General features: G+C 53.2%; 1 protein-coding gene across 1 annotated transcript; it reads left to right on the top strand.

The window, feature by feature from the left end:
• Positions 1–170: 170 nt before the first annotated feature.
• LOC144731227 (kininogen-1-like) lies at positions 171–17,213 on the top strand. The gene is made up of 10 exons (XM_078612240.1): positions 171–535; positions 1,819–1,935; positions 4,010–4,109; positions 6,587–6,747; positions 8,431–8,544; positions 9,442–9,547; positions 12,087–12,253; positions 13,161–13,271; positions 15,826–15,939; positions 16,909–17,213. Exons 1-10 carry the CDS (start codon positions 272–274, stop codon positions 17,116–17,118), a joined length of 1,464 nt encoding a protein of 487 aa, XP_078468366.1. The 5' UTR covers positions 171–271; the 3' UTR covers positions 17,119–17,213.
• Positions 17,214–17,377: the final 164 nt, after the last annotated feature.

Genomic DNA, 17,377 nt, shown 5'->3' with positions numbered 1-17,377 from the left:
CCGCGTGTTTACTGCACAGTCGCCGCAGCCCGCGCCTGCTATCGCGCCTCCACATCTCCCCTCTTCCCCCCCCCCCCCCTGCTTTTTGGACGTCAGCCCCAACGGCCGACCCGGGGTCAAACACATGGCACCGGACGGCGGAGTGGTCGGGGGGGGGGGGGGGGAATAAGCGGGCGGGGTGGCGGTCGCCTCCGCGCGGCACCACATCCCGCTCGCCGCATCGTTTCCACTCCTCTCTCCCGTCATCTCTCTACGCTCGGCGTTCGCCACCATGCTGCCGCCGCCGCCCCATCATCCCCGGCCGTCGTCGCCGTCACCGCTGCTGCTGCTCTGCTGCTGCTGCTGCTTGTTCTTCTTCGGCCGCGGCGGGATGGGGGCACCGACGGCACCGCAGGCGCAGGAGGAGCTGGGGAGCCGCTTGCCCGTGACGGACGCGCAGGTGCGGCTGGCCGCCGAGACGGCAGTGGGGAGCTTCAACGGCGCGTCCGGAGGGCACCTCTACCGGCTGGCGCGAGTCAAGATGGCCTGGCGCAAGGTGCGGCGAGGCTTTTTTGCCGAGCGGGGAGTGTGCGTCCGGGCGACGCGAGTGCCGCCGACGGCGCGGTCGCACCTCAGATTAGCGCGGTCGGCTACGTACGGTACTAAAGAAGTTCAACGCACACGTACAATGTAACTAACCGGCGGTACCAATTTGGTTATTTGTCTTTTTATTAAGGTGCAATTTACCCATTAATCTTATTTTAAGTAGCTATGCACGATGGACAACAGTAGACAAATTAAAAGTGTATTGTTTGGGCAAAATGGAAGGAACAGGAAAGAGAGGAGGAAGACCTCAAAGAGAACGGCTTGACGACGACATCATAAGAGATCGGTGCCAGAAAGATGTGGCCACTACTTGAGCATGTTGGCACAAGACCAGAGGAAAGTGGAAACAACAAATGACGAAATGTGCAGTGGACATATAGGGGCTACCTGCCCATGGATCTTGATGGTTATGACGATGGTGATATTGGAATTTGTATCAACTTATTGCTCAACATAGCCTAGAATCCTCCGTAATTGATACGTTTTTTTGGGCCAGATGGCCGCGTAAGTAATATGTTGCGTCGTGCAGCCTCCTCCACCCGACACGGCCGATTTAATAAAGTTGTCACGTGACGAACAAACGTGATGATTTCGTTACGGCGTTGGCGGCAGCAGCAGCAGCGATGGTAGCGGCAGTGACGCTGGAGAAAGAGGGAGCAGGATGGGAGGAAACTTGACGGCGGGTTTCCCCAATCTTCCCAAGCGCGTCTTCTCGTATCACTCTACGCAAACGCAGTGTCTTACGCGTGTGCTTGTGCGTCTGTGCGCGTGTCTGCACGTGCTTGTGCATCCGCCCGCGTGTGTCCGTGCCTGTCTCACTGTGTGTGTCACTGTGTGTGTGGGGAGCGGTCGCGTGGTCGCGGTTAGCGCGCTGCGCTCGGAACCCCCCGACGGCCCGAGTTCGATTCCCGCTCGCGGCCAACACCGGTGACGATTATCCGAACCGGTCGTGGGCTTCTCCTATGTCGACTCGGTGTGTAGTAAACATCGCCACTGGGGAGACAAAGGCGGCCGGGCGTGGTGCCGGCCACCCCACCCTCTCATAGCTGCTACTCGCTAACAGCGCTTGCCCCAAACAGTCTGTTAGAGGCTACACGGGGGGGGGGGGGATATCGTTGTCTTTGCCCTACGTGTCTACGTTTGTGTGCGTGTGCGTGTCTACGTTTGTGTGTCTACGTTTGTGTGCGTGTGTGTCTGCGTGTGCCGGCGTGCGCGTCCGCGTCTCCCTACCAGGACCTCCCTGGGGAGCTGAAGCGCTACCACCTGGTGTTCGACATCAAGGAGACGGAGTGCGAGCAGAAGAGCGGCTCCAGGCTGTCCGAGTGTCTCTTCAAGTCCGACAACACTGCAGTGAGCGCTGGCACCGGCATTGCCACAACAACAACACAACAACACATTTTTTTTTAAAAATCACTTTTGTTGAGCACGGTGCCTAAAGGCTTCAAAATGTCAAGCAGCCAGCCACAAGCAGCACTGTTAAAGCTGGAATATATAGTGAGAGTGTAACACGTTCCTCGCATTGGGGCAACGTTGTTGTTGTTGTAAAAGCTTTCGGAGAAAAGCGATGACGACGACGACGACGATGATGATGATGGGAGGAGGAGGAGGGGAGAAGCAGAGAGAGCAGTGAGGTGACCTGCGGTGCAGTGAGTGGGTGGGTGGGGTAAGCGAGTCAGTGGGTGAGTAAGTGGGTGAGTGCATGATTGACCGATCGAGTTAGTGTGTTGTTGTGACCTGCAGTATCCAGAATAAACACCGCCTCTTTCGAGACCCAATCATCGCACACCTCCTGGCTGTGACATTTCTCCCGCTCGAAGGCCCTGGTGGTGGAACCATCGACGACCGCGTCAGAACACCAACAGCAGGCCGATGCGCAACTTCCCCTTCGTGAATGGAAAATTAAAGACGCGAGCCACAGTGGTGGCAGCGTGACTGTGGCCGTGCAACCCAAACTATATGGCCCAATGAAAGAAAAAAGCAAAACGACACGAACTCTCTCTCTCTCTGCTGAAGCCCTCTCGTCGTGACCAGCAGCAGACCTCGACGGTGGCATCTAGCTCTCGGACTGCCACCGTGCGCGAGAACAGAAACGGAACCTGCAGTGCGGCGGTGGCGCTGGTTATGGGAAAGCGGTCGCACATGGGATTTAGCGTGCGCTGCGCTACGAACCCGGCGGTCCGAGTTCCATTCCCGCTCACGGGCCAACACGGGTGACGATTTTCTGCGCCGGGCCTGGGCCTATCCTAGGCCGACTCGGCCTCGAATGAGTACCTGGTGCGGTGTGTAAACAACGCCACTAAGGGAGGCAAAGGCGGCCGGGCGTGGTGCTGGTCACCCGCCATCTCGTGTGCCGTGGCGGCCTTCAGAGGTGCTACTCGCTCACAGCACTTGCCCCTACAGTTTTTTTCAGGCTATGGGGGGGGGGGTGAATGAAACAAAACGGTCGGTTTGGTGAGACCGAGTCCTCGACACGGGTAAGAGGAATCGGCATGAGGGTAGCTGCACTCTGGCGATACTCCAATAGGTCGCGTGATGCGAGGTGCGCTGTCATCAAGAGGTGGAAGAGAGGCACGGGAGGTCGCAGCACGGGAGCCGGCGCCGCTGAGATCTTGGATTAAGCCACGAGTTCATGCTCCGAGCCCGGTCGCTGACGGGACCCCATAGAAAACCCACAGACTCGTGTACAACTCAATTGGGAACCGCCACATACATATTTGGTTGTGCACTTAATTTGGCTAAATTCCATCTCTGAGAGTTCAACTATTGAGGTGGTGCTGATTGCTACTGGGTGGACCAGAGATCTACCGCTGTACCCACGCCTCTAGACCCCGCTGTACCCATGTCCCCACGTCCCTCTATCCCCACATTCCATGTGTCGCCATGTCTCTATATCCTTAAGTCACCTCATCTCTAATGTTCCCTTGTTCCCATGTGTCGGGTCCCCCCCGTGTCCCCGCGCGTCCCCCCCCGTGTCCCCCACCTCCCGTGTCCCCCACGTCCCCCCCCCCCGTGCCCCCCCCCCCCCGTGCCCCCCCCCCGTGTCCCCACGTGTCCCCCCCCGTGTCCCCACGTGTCCCCACGTGTCCCCCACGTGTCCCCCCACGTGCCCCACGTGTCCCCCACGTGTCCCCACGTGTCCCCACGTGTCCCCCCATGTCCCCACGTGTCCCCCACGTGTCCCCACGTGTCCCCACGTGTCCCCCACGTGTCCCCCACGTGTCCCCTCCGTGTCCCCACCGTGTCACCCCGTGTCACCCCGTGTCCCCACGTGTCCCCCCCCCCCCCGTGTCCCCCCCCCCGTGTTCCCCCCCGTGTCCCCCCGTGTCCCCACGTGTCCCCCCCCGTGTCCCCCCCCCGTGTTCCCCCCCCCCCCGTGTCCCTCCCATGTCCCCACGTGTCCCCCCCCCCGTGTCCCCACATGCAGATGCTGGGTGTCTGTTACGGGGACGTTGACTTCCTTCCGGGCAAGGAGGCCATGGCTGTGGGACACCCCACATGCCAGATGAAGAAGCCAATCCTCGAAGGTAACTCGCTCGCTCCCTTACTCGCACGCCACCGTCATCGCCGTCGTCATCGTCGACATCGTCGAAATCCATCGCGCGCATTCGAGTTGTCGTCATCGCAGTGGCCGGGAAAGCGCGCGCCGCAGCATCGTAACCCGGCTGCGAAACTCCCGCAGGCTGCGTCTGCGCAACGCGTCGTGTGCCTTCCTGTTGGATGTCGTGCTTCCAAGAATGGCACGGACACCACGCCATCCCGCACGGCCACGACGGCGATTTGATTATTCCATCGCCACCGTGTCAGTGACTCCTCATTGGACTCGGGCTGGCCAGCGCACCTGCACCTGCACCAACTCAAACCCAGTTGCCAGACGAGGACTGGGTAATGATTTGCCGTGCGATAGCAGAAGGGGGGGAGGGGCGGCCGCCGTAACATCAAAGAGCCGAGCGCTCGCCGTCCGATAAGCGCATGTGGACATGACAACAAGAGAGAGGACCCCGCGGCCTCTGCACCATGGCACAGCGGCTGTTTGCAAAAGCCGGGGGCCACGGCGTGCCGCCCACCCCCGGGGGTGAAGGCCATGTCGCGTTACACCGAGTTCCAAGCGCGCTGGATGTATGCATGTATGTTAAACTTCTTTCGCACCGTACGTAGCCAACCGTGCCACTCGCTCGCCCATCTGCCCACCTTAAATCACCCAATTTATGTTCTGTCGCTGCTACCGTGGTAAGCGTTTGCGTGAACGCCCACTCTCTCACTCGCCCAATCACTCACCCATCCATCCAGTCACTCACTAACCCACTCTCTCACTCGCCCAATCACTCACCCATCCATCCAGTCACTCACTAACCCACTCACTCACCCACCCAATCACTCACCCATCCATCCAGTCACTCACTAACCCACTCACTCACTCACCCACCCAATCACTCACCCATCCATCCAGTCACTCACTAACCCACTCACTCACCCACTCACTCACCCACCCAATCACTCACCCATCCATCCAGTCACACACTAACCCACTCACTCACCCACCCAATCACTCACCCATCCATCCAGTCACTCACCCACCCAATCACTTACCCATCCATCCAATCACTCACTAACCCACTCACTCACTCGCCCAATCACTCACCCATCCATCCAGTCACACACTAACCCACACTCACTCACCCACCCAATCAGTCACTCTCTAACCCACTCACCCACCCAATCACTTACCCATCCATCCAGTCACACACTAACCCACTCACTCACCCACCCAATCAGTCACTCTCTAACCCACTCACCCACCCAATCACTCACCCATCCATCCAGTCACTCACTAACCCACTCACTCACCCACCCAATCACTCACCCATCCACCCAGTCATTTACCCACTCACTCACTAATAACCTACCCACCCATCCACTCATCACATATGGGGATATATGTATGTGGTCAGATATGTATGTATGTAGAACTTCTTTCGTACCGTACGTAGCGGTGTGTACACTTCGCCACTGGAGAGACAAAGGCGGGCAGGGCACAGTGCTGGCCACGCACCCCTCGCGTACCGTGTCAGCCTTCACAGGTGCTCGCTAACAGCACTTGCCCCAACAGTCTGTTGAGGCTATACGGGGGAGCTTCGTCTCAACATTCCTGTATCATACTCTTAGTTCTTTCGGTAAAGTCACGTAGGTAAAAAATGAAATCAAAATTAATAAAAATAAAAAGCAAAAACAATAAAATCACGACGTTTCGGAGGCAACACAAGCTTCCGTCTTCAGGTGAAACTCACAGCAAAATATCTGTATCAAATTTCGATTTAAAGCTTTTGTGACTGCAGGGATTCATCTTCTTGGTTCTTTCGGTAAAGTCACGTAGAAGGGAAGTAATAAAATAATAAAAATAAAATAATTCTCACGACATTTCGGCTACAACACAAGCAGCCGTCTTCAGGTGAAGAATGAGACTGCCAAGCTAGGAGCTTATATATAAGCTGGGTTGGAGGTGGAAGAAGAGTGCCTTAACAAAAATAATGTGCATATCAAGAGGAATTTAGCATATTCATGGGAAATGCGTAGGAGGTGGGCAGGGGGGTTTCAAAGTCATATTATGCCCATGCATTATGCAGGATCACTTCCCTTCTACGTGACTTTACCGAAAGAACCAAGAAGATGTATCTGTATCAAGTGAAGAGAAGTCCCAAGAGGTACGACCTTGGTACGACCTTGGGACTTCTCTTCACTTGATACAGATATTTTGCTGTGACAGTTTCACCTGAAGACGGAAGCTTGTGTTGCCTCCGAAACGTCGTGATTTTATTGTTTTTGTTTTTTATTTTTTTAAATTTTGATTTAATTTTTTACCTACGTGACTTTACCGAAAGAACTAAGAGTATGAATCCTTGCAGTCACGAAAGCTTCAAATCTAGAATTCCTGCATCACTTTGCCCGTCTCAACTTAGCAGTCTCACCGTGCCAGTCTCACAGTGCTCTCGACTCCACCACGCAGAGACGCTGGTCACCTGGGGATCCGGCTGCTCCGGATGTGCCGTGCCGGTTTCCAGGGAGGAGGCCCAAACCGCGGTCGACGCGGCGCTCAGAGTCTTCAACTCGGCAAACGCGCAGCACAAGCGGTTCGCGCTGAAGAGCGTCGACAGGGCGACCAAGGAGGTAACGTGCAGCGCGGTGTCGAGACAAAAAACTGTCTGAACTATTTTCTTTTTTAAATCCTTTATATTAAGTTCGCTTGCGTGCTTGCTTGCGTGCTTACAACCGTGCAAATCTTTCGGTCGTTTTTTAACCCACTTCCCGTGATCCAATCGAGCTGACATTTTGCACACAGACTCGTTGTGCGTGACAATTTATTTTCGTGAATTTTTTTTCCAAAATTTTCAACATTTTAGGAAAAAAATGTTTATATTTAATTACCAATAGCTTAATGGTGGCAGGCAATCATCTGACCCATAGGTGGCAGCCATCTCAAGCCAGAGGACAAGATGACTCTAGCCGCCCGTTTCAAAGACCAATGTGGGCTGGGTTGTGGCCCATTGAACATAGTGAAAAACTTTGTTTTTACGGGTTAATTTTTTTACACTTCTTCTTCCTAGCGTTGTTCCCGCTGTGGCACAGGGTCCGCTTTTCGGCATTGTCTTCTCCGTTTGGCTCGGTCCAGGGCATCTTCGGGGGATGCGTTGACCGTCTTCATGTAATTATTTTTTGACACGCTTTTATTTAACTCACTTCGTCTGTTGTAGCCTCAAAAAAGAAATATTGTAACTCAATTTTTACACACTTTCCCAATGTGCTATCGACTGCAAACTTGGTGTAGGTATGTCATACTGATGACAACACGATATTCTATCATTAAAAAAATCCAAAAGATGTATTTTAAAACTTTTTACACGCTTTTATTGAACTTACTGTACGTGTTGTCGTATCCAAAAATCTTGTAACTCAATTTCAACTGTATTCCCAATGTCGTATCGACTGCAATCGTGGTATAGGTATGTCACACTGATGACAATACTATATTCTATCATTGAAAATTAAACAAATATTTTTAAACAATATTTTTACGGCTCTAATTGTCCACGCTCAACTAACGTTGCCTGTAAATCACCACGTGGTCCCTGACGTCATGGCAAGCCACGCCCAGGGGCGGGGGATGTGGAAGGCGGGGAGGGGCGATGGGGGAAGGGGGCAGGGGGAGGGGCAGCTCGGACAGTACATTTCATTAAAGCGTGTTTCTAAACAAAGTATTTTTTAATATTTTATTACATCATCAGTTATGTTTCGCAGAGGCGGCCTGGCTATCACAATGAGAGCTCAACGAAGCGGCTTATCATTAGCCGGAAATTTATAGCGGCCAAATACTCTTTTAAGTAACGCGCGTCGATTCTAAATGTTGAGGGTAAAAACCGGAGGACCGGAGAAAAATCCACGCGACCACGGGGAAAAAGAGACACGCAAACTCCAAATATACAGCAGGCGTCAGGGTCGGGATAGAATCCACGACCTCCTGCATACCAGGCGAGGTAGTTAACATCTCCTAGCCACCGTGGCCCAAAGACCTGGAACACGGCTACCAAGCTGACGTTCGTGATCCATCCCCGAGTCCCACAATGGACTGAAAAGCATTGCTGTTGTTGTTTCAGAGAGCCTACTTCAGCGTGTGATCGGTGCGCTTTGGTGGTGGACCGGACGCATGAGAGTGCGCAAGACCAAATGTTTTTACCTGCCGATGGATGTTGTGGCCGCGTGGTGCCCAAAGCGTGCTGTGTCACAGGTTGCGATGCCGACGCCACCGCTGCTGTCGTTCTGCCACTCGCCTGCTGTCCCCCCCCCCTCCCCCAGGTGGTGGTGGGGCTGAGGTTCCACGTGGAGTTCTCGGTGCAGGAGACGTCGTGCTCCAGCAACGGCAGCTCCGGCCAGCGGGGGCGCTGTTCCCTAGAGGCCCTGGGCGTGGCCGTGAGTCTCCCCCGCCCCGCTCACCTGCATATTCACACACATGGCCTGCACTCCTCACACTATGGCCACACTCCCCACACTCTGACCACACCCACAACACTCTGACCACACCCACAACACTCTGACCACACCCACAACACTCTGACCACACCCACAACACTTTGACCACACCCACAACACTCTGACCACACCCACAACAATCTGACCACACCCACAACACTTTGACCACACCCACAACACTCTGACCACACCCACAACACTCTGACCACACCCACAACACTCTGACCACTCCCACAACACTCTGACCACACCCACAACACTCTGACCACTCTCACAACACTCTGACCACACCCACAACACTCTGACCACTCCCACAACACTCTGACCACACCCACAACACTCTGGCCACACCCACAACACTCTGACCACACCCACAACACTCTGACCACACCCACAACACTCTGACCACTCCCACAACACTCTGACCACTCCCACAACACTCTGACCACACCCCCCACACTCTGGCCACACCCACAACACTCTGACCACACCCACAACACTCTGACCACACCCACAACACTCTGACCACACCCACAACACTCTGACCACACCCACAACACTCTGACCACACCCCCCACACTCTGACCACACCCACAACACTTTGTCCACACCCACAACACTCTGGCCACACCCACAACACTCTGACCACTCCCACAACACTCTGACCACACCCCCCAGACTCTGGCCACGCCCACAACACTCTGACCACACCCACAACACTCTGACCACACCCCCCACACTCTGGCCACACCCACAACACTCCGGCCACAAATCCCCGCACTGAGCGGTCACGATGCTCTCCCCCGTCCTCTCCCGTCTGCACCGTCACGAGCACAGACCCTGGGGAAGTGCCGAGCGGAGGTCGCGTTTGGGGTCGGGGAGTCGGAGGGGCGAGTGAGGGGCTTCCCCGCGTGCCAGCTCACCTCGCCCGTCCAGGAGAGCGGTAACTCCTCCACACGGCGACGCGGGGGGGGGGGGTGGATTAGCGGTTACGCCAATGAAATGAAGAAGAGCTTTTGACCCTTTCCGGCAAAAAAAACAAGGAGGCGTTCGCATGTTCAAACACCAAATGGATAACCTTTTGCAAGGCATCAGGCCTGCATTAACCACACGTGCTTTGCGCAAAACACGCAAACTAAACGTGCTTCTGATAACGTACGCATCGTCTTTGAGGCCCATTGGCCTGCGCCAGAGACGACAGCCTACGTTGCGACGGGCAAAGTGAGACAGGCATTGCCAGCCTCTCGGGGGTCCACAGACCCCTACGCCAACCCTCGCCACATTCCTGGCGGTCTCTGGTTTACGGCGGTCCGATCTACGCCGGTCCACGTTCACGACGTCTCTCTGATGCCGCCACGGGTCGATGATGATGCGGCGCAGAAAACCTGACTCGCGGCGCATCTTCCGGCACGACTCCGAACGCGCTCCAACAGAGCCCGTCTGGTTTGCGCGATGTGGCCATTTGCCCCCTTGTGTCGTGGACGATGTCGACCTATTATAAACCCTGTTCAATGGGGCTGATGAAAGGTAGATAATAATAAAAAATATGTAAAAATACTTTTTTTTAAACACGCTTTAATGAAATGTACTGTCCGAGCTGCCCCTCCCCCTGCCCCCTTCCCCCATCGCCCCTCCCCTCCTTCCACATCCCCCGCCCCTGGGCGTGGCTCCCTGAGGCTTGCCGTGACGTAAGGGACCACGTGGTGATTTAGGGGCAACGTCAGTTGAGTGTGGACAATTAGAGCCGTAAAAAAGATTGTTTAAAAATATATATTTTGAATTTTCAATGATAGAATATAGTATTGTCATCAGTATGACATACCTATACCAAGTTTGCAGTCGATACGACATTGGGAATACGGTTGAAATAGAGTTACAAGATTTTTGGATACGACACATACAGCAAGTTAAAGACAAGCGTGTAAAAAGTTTTAAAATACATGTTTTGGATTGTTTATGATAGAATATCGTGTTGTCATCAGTATGACCAACCTATACGAAGTTTGCAGTCGATAGCACATTGGGAAGTGTGTAAAAATTGAGTTACAAGATTTCTTCTTTGAGGATACAACAGACGAAGTGAGTTAAATAAAAGCGTGTAAAAAAAGACACGCACACAAACACATCGGCGAGCGATGCTTCCACCGTCGAGGGTGAGAACGCCGGGATCCCGCGTACGACTGGGTTTCTCGGAACGCTTCGGCGAGACGTAAAAGCGGGGAGCGCCTAGATTCTCGGACCGCAACGAAGTGGAAGATATGGGGGGGGGGTGGGGATTATGAAAGGAACTTAATCTGCAACGGCACAACGTCCCACGGCCGTGCGTAGACAAGCGGTGGTTGGCGGAGGTAGGGAACCGGTGGATGAGGGGGCAGTCAGCGTTGCATGGGGGCGAAGGTGGAGGGATGGAGTGAGGGTTAGGTGAGGTTGGGGCTTGGTGAGGGTTCCAGGTGGGGTTGAGCGAGTTTCAGTTTGTGCAGTGGAATGGAGACCACCCCCACCCACCCACCCAATCATGACCACTGGTCCCCGCAGGTGACGAGTGGATGGGTGGGTAAGTGACTGGGTGGGTGAGTGAGTAGGTGAGTGGGATAGTGAGTGACTGGATGGACGGGTGGGTAAGTGAGTAGGTGAGTGGGTTAGTGACTGGATGGACGGGTGGGTGAGTGAGTAGGTGAGTGGGTTAGTGAGTGACTGGATGGACGGGTGGGTGGGTGAGTGAGTAGGTGGGTGAGTGAGTAGGTGAGTGGGTTAGTGATTGACTGGATGGATGGGTGAGTGGGCGAGTGAGTAGGTGAGTGGGTTAGTGAGTGACTGGATGGACGGGCGAGTGGGCGAGTGAGTAGGTGAGTGGGTTAGTGAGTGACTGGATGGACGGGTGGGTGGGCGAGTGAGTAGGTGAGTGGGTTAGTGAGTACTGGATGGACGGGTGGGTGGGCGAGTGAGTAGATGAGTGGGTTAGTGAGTGACTGGATGGACGGGTGGGTGGGCGAGTGAGTAGGTGAGTGGGTTAGTGAGTGACTGGATGGATGGGTGGGTGAGTAGGTGAGTGGGTTAGTGAGTGACTGGATGGACGGGTGGGTTGGTGAGTAGATGAGTGGGTTAGGGAGTGACTGGATGGACGGGTGGGTGGGTGAGTGAGTAGGTGAGTGGGTTAGTGAGTGACTGGATGGACGGGTGAGTGGGTGAGCGATCGGGCGAGAGAGTGGGCGTGCGTGCAAGTGGAGTTCACACGAACGGTTAATACGGGAGCAGCGACCAGAATATAAGTTGGGCGATTCGGTAGGGCAAATGTACGAGTGGGTGGCACATGGTTTGCCTACGTACGGCGTGAAAGAAATTCACCTTTGCGTACACAGTCGGACGATGGGCAAGCGAGTGAAGTTCCATCACAGCGGCCGTAGCGGATTGACACGGAGGCGACCGGCTGACGAGTGCGTCTCACCGCACCCCTCCCGCCCGCGTGTTCCGCTCTTGCGCAGTGCCCGCAGCGAGCGCCCCGTGCACGGGCTGCCCCGTGCCGATCCACCACGACGACCCGGCCGCGTGGCTCGTCATCCGCACCGCGCTGCCCGTCCTCAACGCCACCGCCGCCAACGCCAGCCTCCCTCCGCTGGCGCCCGCGGTCGTCCTGTCAGCCGAGCGGCATGTACGGCACGCGGCCGCCCGCGAACAAAGGGCGCAAGTGCGGGGCGGGATGGGGGGCGTGGACCAGGCGGAGTACGGCGCTACGATTCGGGGATGAGATCCGGATAGAAAATGTTTGGGATGCCGGGATCTTCAAAGACGATTTGACATCGTTTTTCTGAATTTTTTTTACCGTTTGCACAAGGCGACTGACGAGATTTTTTGGCGTTAGATGTCGTTATGACCCAACTAAAAATTGTGTGCTATGAAGAAGGCCCATCGCCCGAAACGTCAACCCCACTCCCACGCACAGTGTAGTTATTTGTGCTTGCGCGCCACTGGCAAGGCAGCGGTGACGTCAAACAATTTGCAAAAATTTACGTCGTGAAACCCACCACTAACGTCATTAGTGCGACAAATTATACCGTCGCTTGTACGAGCGTTTATGACGTGCCAATTGTCATCGTTTCACTTATTGTTAGTTGTTTGTACAAGTGGCACATCAGACACCTGTACACGTGACGATTCAAAGGTGATTGCCTGAGTCAATGGGTCTCTGTGCGAATCTATGGGTCTCTGTGCGAGTCTATGGGTCTCTATATGAGTCACAACTCAGTATAAAATCAATGGCTCTCTATTTTAAATATACGCTGCTAAGCCTGGTGGTGCCCATTCAGACGCTGTCTTCCCGACAGACCTGTTCTTCACCTGAGGACGGCTGCTTGCGTTCTGGCCGAAAAGTCGTGAGAATTATTTTATTGTTTTATTTTATTATTTCCCTTCTACGTGACTTTACCGTAAGAACCAAGAAGATGCGATGGCGGCCTTCGTAGGCGGTGCTGCGCGCTAACGGCACTTGCCCCCAGCAGCCTGCGAAGGCCACATGGTCGGAGGAGGATCTTTGTTGCTTGTTGCGTGCGCGCGTCTAGACGGCCGTGGGAGACGTGACGCACGTGAGGTTCACGGTGCTGCAGGGGAGGTGCGAGACGCCGCAGGACAGCGTGAAGCCCGCGTGCGAGTTCAGCACGGGAGACCACCTGGTGAGGGGAGGCCTCTCTGGCTGGGACTTTTTAATAAAAAAAAAATTTGTTGGGATGTTTTTTTTTGTTGGGATGGTTTTTTTTTGTTGGGATGTTTTTTTTGTTGGGATGTTTTTTTTTGTTGGGATGTTTTTTTTGTTGGGATGTTTTTTTTTGTTGGGATTTTTTTTGTTGGGATGTTTTTTTTTTGTTGGGATGTTTTTTTTTGTTGGGATGTTTTTTTTTGTTAGGATGTTTTTTTTTGTTGGGATGTTTTTTTTAAAATCCTTTATATTAAGTTCGCTTGCTTGCTTGCGTGCTTGCTTGCGTGCTTGCTTGCTTGCGTGCTTGCTTGCTTGCGTGCTTGCTTGCTTGCGTGCTTGCTTGCTTGCTTGCGTGCTTGCTTGCTTGCGTGCTTGCTTGCTTGCGTGCTTGCTTGCTTGCGTGCTTGCTTGCTTGCGTGCTTGCTTGCTTGCTTACGACCGTGCAAATCTTTCGGTCGTTTTTTAACCCACTTCCCGTGATCCAATCGAGCTGACATTTTCCACACAGACTCGTTGTGCGAGACAATTAATGTTCGTGAAAAAAATTGTCAAAAATTTTACACTTTTTAGGCAAAAAAAATGTATTTTACATATATTCAAATAGAACTCATTCATGGCTTTGGCTGAACGTCACAGTATAAGAGCCCAGAGCGTAACCCCTCCGCAGGCCGTGGCGGAGTAGCGCAGTTGGTAGCGCCCTCGCTTCCCATGCCAAAGGTCGCGGGATCGATCCCCGCGTCCTCCACAGGCGAATCTATTTTTAAATCCTTTATATTAAGTTCGCTTGCTTGCTTGCGTGCTTGCTTGCTTGCTTACGACCGTGCAAATCTTTCGGTCGTTTTTTAACACACTTCCCGTGATCCAATCGAGCTGACATTTTCCACACAGACTCGTTGTGCGTGACAATTAATTTTCGTGAAAAAAATTGTCAAAAATTTTACACTTTTTAGGGAATTTTTAAAAAAATATTTAATTACCAATTGCTTAATGCTGGCAGACAATCATCTGACCCATAGGTAGCAGCCATCTCAAGCCAGAGGACGAGAGGACTCTAGCCGCCACGCATATAAAGGATTTAGAGTGAAAAACGTTGTTTTTACGGGTTAATTTCTACGGGTTATACTTATTAAATCCTTTATATTAAGTTCACTTGCTTGCGCGCTTACGACTGTGCAAATCTTTCGGTCGTTTTTTAATCCACTTCCCGTGATCCAATCGAGCTGACATTTTGCACAGACTCGTTGTGCATGACAATTTATTTTCGTGAACATTTTTTTTCCAAAATTTTCCACTTTTTAGGAAAAAAACAATTATTTTTAATTTGAAATACCAATGTGATAAAAATGAAACTCTTACTCAAGAAAAACAGAAATGAATAATAAAATAAAACCGATGCCACGCATATAAAGGATTTATAGTGAAAAACTTTGTTTTTACGGGTTAATCTTAATTTGGAGCTTTCGTGACTGCAGGAATTATTCTTTGGTTCTTTCGGTTAAGTCACGTCTAAAAATAAAATAATAAATTAAAATAATAGCGACGTTTCGATTGCAACACAAGCAATCATCATCAGAAGAATTTTACGGGTTAATTTTTTGTTGGGATGTTTTTTTTTGTTGGGATGTTTTTTTTTGTTGGGATGTTTTTTTTTTGTTGGGATGTTTTTTTTTGTTGGGATGTTTTTTTTTGTTGGGATGTTTTTTTTTTGTTGGGATGTTTTTTTTTGTTGGGATGTTTTTTTTTTGTTGGGATGTTTTTTTTTGTTGGGATGTTTTTTTTTGTAGGGATGTTTTTTTTTGTAGGGAAGGTTTTTTTTGTTGGGATGTTTTTTTTGTTGGGATGGTTTTTTTTTGCAGCGTTCCCTTGTGCCAGAGATACTCGTGAAGAGCAAATTTCGCGGATAATAATCGTCCTACGAAAAAAACCTCTAATTAAATGAATTACCTAAACTAAATACGGAAATAAGATATTAAATACGTGAACATTATCATAACACGCGCATGTTTTTTATTGGTAAATAAAAAATATTACAGAATAGAAATAAATATGAAAATATCTCGCCGCTTTATCTCATCACCTTCTCGCATCGCATTCCCCCTCGCTGCTTTATCTCATCGCTCTCCTTCTCTCTCGACGCAGCAGTCGCGTAGAGTTCCAGATGCGATCTCGCAGCATAGCCCAAATGTCGGACTGCGAGTACCGCGAGCAACAAGGTAACAGCTCCGCCACGAATTTGACCGCGGCGTTTTGCCACGGCCGGCGGCGTCGGCGTTGACGAGACGAAGGATCCGCTCAGAACCCTCGCGCAGCGGGGATCGCCGCCGCGACGCTGCGGTGTCGTGGAACCGGATATCACAGAGCCGCTTCCGAACTCTCGATGTGGGTGTCAGTATAGAGGTGTACTGGCCGGGTCGACGTGGGTGTCAGTGTAGAGGTGTGCTGGCCGGGTCATTGTGCTTCCTTTCCCTCCCCCCCCGAGTGGCCAACCTGGGGGTTGTGGATCCAGTAAAACAGGGCACATTGTGTTCCAGACTTCCGGAATCTGCACGGTGCAACAGAAGCGCAACGCTCAGCGTCGGCTGTCTCAGATCGCCATCGCCTGCAACGTGTCAAGAGACAACGAGACGCAGCTCATCAGCAGATCGGTACGAGCGCAGCCAGTGTTCACACGGTTGTTCAGCGCAGCCGTTGGGGGCTTTAGGACAATAACCCTAATTCAATACACATCGGCGCCATTCTTATAGCGCACTCGGGAACAAAGTTTTACCGCGACACAGTGCGCGTGCGAGTCTCTCGGTTTCCATGCAGTTCTCTGGGTCTCGTCGTAAGTCTATGGGTCTCTGTGTGAGTCTTTGGATCCGCCTGAGTCGATGGGTCTCTGTGCGAATCTATGGGTCTCTGTGTGAGTCTATGGGTCTCTATATGTCACAACTCAGTATAAAATCAATGGCTCTCTATTTTGGATGCTCGTGGTGGGATGTTAACTACCTCGCCTGATATACAGGAGGTCGTGGGCTCGATCCCGACCTGGACGCCTGCTGTATATTTGGAGTTTGCATGTTCTCCCCGTGGTGGTCGTGTGGATTTTTCTCCAGGTCTTGCAGTTTTTCCCCTCCGTTTAGAATCGACATGCCTTTAGAGTATTTGGCTGCAATAAATGTACACGTGATAATAAGCCACTTCATTGAGCTATAATTTGCGATAGCCAGGTTGCTTCTGAAAAAGAGTTACATAGCTCAGTGGGCCCTTGCCTGGTAAAATAAAAATAGTTTAGTTTAAGTCATTGGTGACCTGGTTAAGCCCATCATCAACTCGCTGCGCTTGACAACCCTGGCTCAGTCATGGGCGGCGGGCAAAACCCGTATTTGATCCCAGGCTCTCGGCAGTGCGGGCTCAGCACCGTGACCTCCGAGCCACCCTGCATTCTCGTGATGACCCGCCCCCCCCTTTAACCTGACCTTTCACCTGCGATCCTTGAGGCAGGGGGAGGGTTGGGGGGGATGGCGGCTGTCGCAGGGCGTGACCGTGAGACGCCGCCACCGCCGCCGTACGTACGTAGAACTTCTTTCGCACCGCGCGTAGCCCACCGCGCTAACCGGTGGCGCTGTCGGCAGGAGGCGGTCTCCACCGCCAGCACCGAGGGCGCCTCCACGGGCGGCTCCGTCTCAAGCCCCGGCGGTGGGGACGCCGCGGCGGCCGCCGACCGGAACGGCAAAATCACCGAGCACCTGGGGCTGGACGTGACGGACATTTCGCACGTGCTGTCTCCCGCGCCCTCTGACCCCACGCTCACGGACTTCGACCTCCTGGACGCTCTGGGATAAGAGCGGTGGGGGCGGCCGAGGAGTTACGAGAAAAACGAGCGGCGGTCACCCCCCTAACGCACCCCCCCACGCACCTCCTCCCCCCACGCACCTCCTCCCCCCACGTACCTCCCCCCCCACGCACCTCCTCCCCCCCCACGTACCTCCCCCCCCCACGCACCTCCCCCCCCCACGCACCTCCCCCCCCCACGCACCTCCCCCCATGCCCCTCTCCCCAACTGCAATACCCGCCGACCGTACCGACTCCAGGGGTAAGCCG

This window comes from Lampetra planeri, chromosome 38 (assembly GCF_965212315.1).
Source record: "Lampetra planeri chromosome 38, kcLamPlan1.2.h2, whole genome shotgun sequence".
NCBI classification, from domain to species: Eukaryota; Metazoa; Chordata; class Hyperoartia; order Petromyzontiformes; family Petromyzontidae; genus Lampetra; species Lampetra planeri.
Note: the sequence above shows the minus strand (reverse complement) of the source record. Positions and strands in the feature narration are given on the sequence as shown.